Source organism: Lathyrus oleraceus, chromosome 6 (genome assembly GCF_024323335.1).
Source record: "Lathyrus oleraceus cultivar Zhongwan6 chromosome 6, CAAS_Psat_ZW6_1.0, whole genome shotgun sequence".
Classification (NCBI taxonomy): domain Eukaryota; kingdom Viridiplantae; phylum Streptophyta; class Magnoliopsida; order Fabales; family Fabaceae; genus Lathyrus; species Lathyrus oleraceus.
The window spans coordinates 441,234,201-441,241,758 of NC_066584.1; the positions used below are offsets into that span (position 1 = coordinate 441,234,201).

Consider the following 7,558-nt stretch of genomic DNA (forward strand, 5'->3'; position numbering starts at 1 on the left):
AACAGCTAAGGTTAGAAAAAGTTAGACACAATAAGTCTACGAAAGAAAAAGTAGCGTTTGTCGACTACGACGCAACAAACCCAATATATGAGGCTGATTATGCTTCATCGACCAAATTAGAAATTGACATGGTTGAGTTAAAGTCAGGATCTTCTTACGAGTGTCGATCATTACTTCCTGCGCAGGGAAAAAATCCTGTCGAAAACAATCCAAAATTCCCTTCGAAAACTTATACGTTTGATGTGACAAAGTGTGAGGAAATTTTTGATCTGTTGGTCAAAGATGGTCAAATGGTGGTACCACCTGGTACTAAAATACCACCGTTAGAACAAAGACAGAAAATAGGTTTTTGTAAGTATCATAACTATCTTGGTCATAATACCTCTAATTGTTACCTTTTCAGGGATCTGGTTCAAAAAGCGATTCAAGAAGGCAGGCTGAAATTTGCTAGCCACAGAATGAAGATCGACGATGATCCTCTCCACCAGGAGGAAGCCTTATTCGTGGAGCCAGTCGAGATCAATATGTTCGAGATCACCGAATACGAGGAGGCCGACATGCTGGAGCAAACTGGTGAAAGCCCAGATGTCGGTATAACTGAAGTTTACCCAAGGGCTAATGAAGACTTGGTATATTTCCTGTATCGCTGCAAGAACAAGGGTTCACAAGTTTGCCAGTGCCCTAGATGTGGTGCTGTCATCGACAAAATAGCCGCGGAAAATTTCCAGAAGCTGCAGTTGGGTAAAAGCAAAAGAAACGGGCCGACCAGAGAGTACCAGAAGGAAAGAGGCTCAAAAAAGGCTGTGGAAAATACCCAAGCGAGGCCTAAGAGCTTTGTATCGTCGACAAGTGTCCTTAGAGGCACTTGGGTCAAGCCTCTGGAAAAACAAGACACCCCACAAGGGGTTGTTGCTGCTGCTAGAAGAGGTCTAGCAATTAATTAGAGGCGTGAGTTTAAGTTTGAGAAAAGGACTCATGTCTCTGAAAATTATTTGGGGAAGAACCCCATGTCGAGGACTCAATGGAGACACTTTCAGATGCGTCAGCAGGCCGAAAGAGAGGCTGCTAGAGGTCAACACAGCAGCAAAAGAACGGATCAGAGAGTATGTCCGTCGACCAACTAAGAAATGTTCTGATGAAGTTACTGATGACTTCAATTCAGAGTCCGAGGCAAGTCTGGATATCTTGGTCAACATGGTGTCAATTCTACCACAAGAGTATAATTGCGTGACTGAAATGGAGGAGTCAGTAGATGATGTTGACGCTGAAGAAATGGCTTTGCACCAGCCAAGATGCTATTTTGTGCTAAACGATGGCTCTGCTGAAAGCCAAGAAGCAGTTTTCGAAAGACCCACGATGACTATGAAAAATCATTTGAAACCATTGCTGATAAGGGCCAAAGTGGAAGGCGTGACTATCAACAAAGTCTTGGTCGATTGTGGCGCCACTGTCAACATCATTCCGCACCATATTTTGAGGAAGATTGGCAAGTATGATACTGACATCAGATCCAACAACATGGTTTTGTCTGACTACGGGGGAAAAACGAAAAAGCACCATGGGTGTGATTATGGTGAACATCACGGTGGGTTCAATAACTAGACCGACATTATTTATGGTGATAGATGCTAAGCCAAGTTACAACTTGTTATTTGGCATAGAATGGCTCCATGGTGTCGGAGCCGTACAACTTGTTATTTGGTGATTTGGAGAGAAGATGGAGTGGTCGAAAATATCGAAGTCGACCAAGGGTACTTCATGGCTGACGTAAATAATATCGGCAAGAAGGAATTCGAGAGAAAGCTGGCCAACATTTCTCCTTGTTTTCCAGCTGAGGATGTATATCCTAATCTGAGTGAGGCTTTCGTTTCGCTAACTTTAAACGAGAGTCATGGCTTCATTTGGGATGTGGAACGTCTGGATGATTCACCCTATACAGGTATCCGGCCGACAGGCTGGGGAGATGTCACTGATGATGGCTGAGCTAGAAGCTCTAATAAAAATTTCGGCATACGTTGCCGAGAACAAAATAAAGTCGGCTCTAGAGGCTGAAGAAAACATGGTTGTCGAAGCCTATGTGTTAAATAAAGAGGGTTATATGGCTATTGGGCCAGAGCCCACAAATAAGCCAGTTTTGGCTAAAGGAAACGTCAACATGCAGCGGTTGGACTGTATTTATGATGATGAACCCTTAGGGTTTGAAAAAGACCCAAAGGCACCAGAGAAAATCCGACCAAGAGACCCCTTGGAAGAAGTCGACCTTGGCGAAAATGGCGAAAAGAGGCCAGAGCGACATATCAGAGGGTAATGAACTCAATGTTCCATGATTTTATTGAAGATTTCATGCAAGTATACATTGATGATAATGTGATAAAATCAAATGGTCGACATACTCACGTCGAACATCTCCGTAAGGCCTTTCTAAGGATGAGGAAATGTGGATTAAAAATGAATCCATTAAAGTGTGCTTTTTGTGTGCGGGCAGGCGACTTCCTTGGCTTTGTGGTGCATAAAAAGGGTATTGAAGTAAACCAGCGCAAAACAAAAGCCATTATGGACGTCAAGCCTCCGTCGACCAAAAAGGAACTACAATCTTTGTTGGGCAAAATAAATTTTCTTAGAAGATTTATATCAAATTTAAGTGGCAAAACAAAAGCTTTTTCCCCACTACTTCGACTGAAGAATGAGGATTTTAGGTGGAAAGAAGAGCACCAAGAGGCTTTTGACAAAATCAAAGAGTATTTGACTAGGCCTCCAGTATTGGCCCCTCATGTTAGGAATAGGCCAATGAGATTGTATATTGCACCCTCAGAATCGACTATAGGAAGTATGTTAGCCCAAGAGGATGAAAAATGTGTCGAAAGACCTGTGTATTACCTTAGTCGAATGCTTAATGACCCTGAAACTAGGTATAGTGATATAGAAAAACTATGTTTATGCCTGTATTTCTCTTGTATGAAACTAAAGCAATATATTAAGCATGTTGATGTGTACGTATCTTCCCACTTTGATATTATTAAACACATGTTGTCTAAACCAATTTTGCATAGTCGATTTGGGAAATGGGCTTTAGGCGTTAACGAAATACTCTCTGACATACATACCCTTGAAAGCAATGAAAGGGCAGGTAGTGGCAGATTTCCTTGTCGACCATTCAATGGTCGAAATGGCCCAAAATTACGTAGACCTAGCGCCATGGAGGTTATACTTCGACGGTTCAAGACATAAGCATGGATCTGGGATAGGAGGAGTCATAATTTCTCCAGATGGAATTCCAGCAGAGTTCAAATACAGAATTGAAGGGGTATGCACAAATAATGAAGCAGAATATGAGTCGCTGATTCCAGGACTTGAACTACTGCTAGAATTGGGGGCGAGGAATGTCGAAATTATAGGAGACTCGGATTTAGTAATTAAGCAAGCATCGAAAGAATAAATGTGTGTTAAAGAAAATTTAATCATGTATTTTGTGGTTACCATCAGATTACTCAAGAGGTTTGAGCAAGTCAACCTCCAGCACATACCACGGAAAGAGAACCAGAGAGAAAATGATTTGACGCAGGAGGCTTCAGGGTACAAAGCGTCGAAAGACCAGGATGAAGAGGTCCAAGTAAGAGAGAAAGTATGTGCGACATTGTTATCACCATCAGATTTGTCGATTATGAAGTTTGGAGCTGTAGATAAATATCATTTTGAAATTCTGATCGTCGATGACGAGAGGGAAAGTGATTGGCATAAACCGCTAGTCGATTATTTATGCAATCCTGTAGGGTAAACAGATCGGAAGATAAAATATAGGGCCCTTAGCTACGTCTTGGTGAATGATGAATTATTCAAAAAGACAGTTGAAGGGGTATTACTAAAATGCCTGGGAGAAAGCGAGGCATATATGGTTGTGTCTAGCGTACATAGTGGAGCGTGTGGGGTGCATCAAGCAGGTTTGAAGATGAAATGGATCTTGATGCGCTCAGGAGTTTATTGGCCTTCAATGTTGAAAGATTGCATTGAATTTGCTAAAAGCTGTCAGGAATGCCAATTGCATGGGGGCATACAGCATGTGCCTGCAAGCGAGTTACATACAATTGTGAAGCCCTGGCCTTTTCGAGGGTGGGCACTGGATGTTATCGGAGAAATAAAACCAGCCTCGTCGAAATAACAAAGGTATGTTTTGGTCGGTATAGACTATTTCACAAAATGGGTCGAAGCTATGGCATTAACAAATGTAGACCAAGAGGATATGATAGATTTTATCCAAAGTCATATCATCTGTAGGTTTGGCATCCCAGAAACAATCACAACCGACCAGGGGTTAGTCTTCATTGGTCGAAAAGTGCAAGATTTTGCAAAAGAAATGGGAATCAAGTTATTGACTTCTACCCCCTATTACGCACAGGCGAATGGCCAAGTCGAGGCTACCAATAAGGTGATCATCAGCCTAATAAAGAAACATATAGGCAAGAAGCCAAGAAATTGGCATAAGACGTTAGACCAAGCTTTGTGGGCATGTCAAACATTACCACAAGAAGCAACTGGAACAACTCCATTTCGACTGGTATATGGGCATGACGCAGTGTTGCCAGTAGAGATTCAGGTTTAGGCAGTCAGAACCCAAAGGAACTATGAAATACCTTCTGAAGATTATTGGAGCATGATGACAGACGAACTGGTCGACTTAGATGAGGAGAGAATGTTAGCCATGGATTCCCTACGAAGGCAAAAAGAAAAAGTCGCCAGAGCCTACAATGAAAAGGTGAAAGGAAAAATCTTCGCTGTCGACGATCTAGTTTGAAGAGTGATCTTGCCTATGGATAGAAATGATAGAGTTTTGGGTAAATGGTCCCCTAATTGGGAAGGACCATTTAAGGTTTTGCAAGCTTTTTCTAATAACGCCTACGAGGTCGAGGAGTTGGCATTAGATGGGCTTTAAGCTGTTCAAGCTTCTTCTCAACAGTCGAAAGCTCTTCAGCCACCGCTAAGGCATCACCGGGGGTTTGCTCCGCAGTGGCCTGGGCAGGTTTCAGAACTTCGTCGATAAAGCACGACTCCTCCTTGGTGATTGACTCCAACTCATTGTCCAAAGCAGCAATTTAACATCGAATGACATTAATTTGTTGGCGTATCTCAGTGGCCCTCGTTTGTTTGGAGATCAACTCTCTTTTCTTCTCCTCCATAGCCCCCAGCAGTTTGGTGACCTCCGTGTCGGCGTTCATCACCAACTCCCATTTTCCTTCACAAAGACCTCAGTAGAAGCAATCTGGCGTTCAGTTTCCCTAACGCCGTCGAGATGACGCAGCATGGGAACCAGAAGTTGCTCTAAAGTGGCAGTTGCACGCTTGGCATATTCTGAGAGCTGAAGATATTTAAGTTGGGCAAGCACGCGCAAGATCTTTGGACCGACAGCAGGCTCATGCATGAGCACAAAAGGGAGGTCAGGATTCAAGGCGTGAAGGCAAACTCTTTCCATCAAAGCTTTGGTTTTCGTCGCTTCAGAGCCCATTTTTCCAGAGTGATGAAGCTGCTCAAAGTCAGAAGAGGCATCACGCAATCTCACCAAGTTACGGAGCCTAGCAATTGCTTATAAGGAAGAAGGCTTTATCGCCAGCCCCTGGAAAGATGAAGGAGAAGCAGCCGACAGAGGAGTAGTTTGAGAAGAAGGGGAAGCAGTTGACAGAGGAGTAGTTGGAGAAGGTGGTTTCTTATTGGTTTCGACACCCACTGGTCCCCTTGGATCCTGCAAAGGCAAGGAAGCTAAAGAGAGACTAGAGTCAGAACTAGTCGAACTGGAATCCGTATACATTGCAGGACTAGTGACTGAGTCAGAGTCACTATCACTAATCTGGATAGGGAAGCCAATGAACTCACCAGCGGTGTCGATAGATTGTAGTGGGCGAGCTAGAGAAGAAACCGACGACGAAGGAGTGTAGTCGGCGACAGGTTGAGACGGCTCAGCAAAAGCATCAGCCTGCTGTAAGGAAAAGATGTATGTAAGAGAAGTACAATAATCCAAGGGAGTAGACAGGAAAACAAGCGATTACCTGTGTCGACGCAGGGGAGACGGCATCTTGATTTTCTTTTCCCAAGGCCACAGCAGCGGAGGTGCTGGTCGACTGCGAAGTCCCCACAGCTGGATCAGGGGCCTTGTTAAGAATGGAAGTGTCGACCACGATGGTGTCAGCATCTGCAGCAGGAGCCTCTGGAGTGAGCACTTTATGGTGTCTCTTTTTCTTGGTTTCGCCACTCCTAGAGGGAGATTCATGCTTCTTTCTTTTGTGGCCATGGTGGCTTTTGGATTTGTGCTGGGAAGATGGCTGGGAAGTTGGCTGAAGACATGAAGAAAGGTTATAAGCAGAGAGTCTAGTCAGAAGATCAGACAAGCCGACAAGAAATACCTCAGAGCCTGTGGCGGCAAAACGTTTGTGTTTTTTGGATTTTTTGGAGTGAGAGGAGACAGTGAGGTCTGTCGAACGTGGTTGACCCTACACATAAGTAAGAAATTAGAGACCACGTAGTGTTTCCCTTAAAAAATCATAGGAGTAAATGAGACTGCTTCATATAGGTGCATACCGAAGAACTGGGTTTTTTCAAGACTTGAGCAATAGGACGCTCATCATCATCAGAGGATTTCTCAGGAGCAGCATGCAAAAAGGGGAAATGACGATTAAGAATAAAAAACAAAAAGGTTAAAGGAAACAGCAACTCAGTCAGAGTCAAACCTGAGCCTCTTGTGTCGAAGGAGTAGGTTCTTTAGCAGGAGCAGGATCCACAGGGTCTAGAGGGATCGCTGCAAACAAACAGAAGAAATACAAGTGAGAAACGAAATCCAGCTGAAATGAGGTGTTAACTTTCCAGAAAAGTGTTACCAAGTTGTGTGGATTCGAACATGCTAACATATTGAGGATCAATATGAAGTGGCCTTGAGTAGTCAGGCAGATAACGCTTCGTCGGGACCACTCTGTTGGCCTTTTTATTATAGGCATTTTGTACGTGTGAAATGGGACAATAAAACCACTCCGGGACCAAATGGCCAAAGGCCAAAGCCAAGGGGCTAGATGGCAAAGGAGGGAACTTGAGGTTTCCAAAATGAAGGGCGTAAAGATACTTGTCTTTCGCATAACCAGGGATTTTAAGTTTTGGGAGTCTATCGGTTACTTTCTCCTTTAGTTCGACCGCGGCCTCCCAGATGGTCCGACGGAGATTATCTGGTCGATACACAATTTGGAAATAGTTATGGAAAACGCGAATTTGTTTCACATGGAGAGCCTTACACTTGGTCGACTTCGCCTACAAGTAAACAAAAGCTTGAGTTAGTTCAGATAGTTTGGCCATAGGAGCGCCAACATAAACAGCAAAATACGACTGCCACCAATCATCGAATTCCTTGGTGAAGAAGAAGGTTGGTCGAAAGGGAATGGAGGGGAGTCGTGGTCGATTTTCCCAGATGGTTTCAAGATCCTCCTGGATCTCACTCCAAGGTTGACCAAATAGGATATTGGTGAGTAGTTCTTGAGATGAGAACAGGGACTTGGGAATAAATTGGCAAAGGCCAAATTGTTTGGCC

The 7,558-nt window shown here is 43.8% G+C and overlaps 1 protein-coding gene across 1 annotated transcript; it reads right to left on the bottom strand.

Annotated features, from left to right (window-relative positions):
• Positions 1 to 5,575: 5,575 nt before the first annotated feature.
• LOC127096141 (adhesin AWP1-like) lies at positions 5,576 to 6,890 on the bottom strand. The gene is made up of 3 exons (XM_051034750.1): positions 6,714 to 6,890; positions 6,036 to 6,476; positions 5,576 to 5,962 (listed from the first exon to the last, which is right to left on the bottom strand). Exons 1-3 carry the CDS (start codon positions 6,888 to 6,890, stop codon positions 5,576 to 5,578), a joined length of 1,005 nt encoding a protein of 334 aa, XP_050890707.1.
• Positions 6,891 to 7,558: the final 668 nt, after the last annotated feature.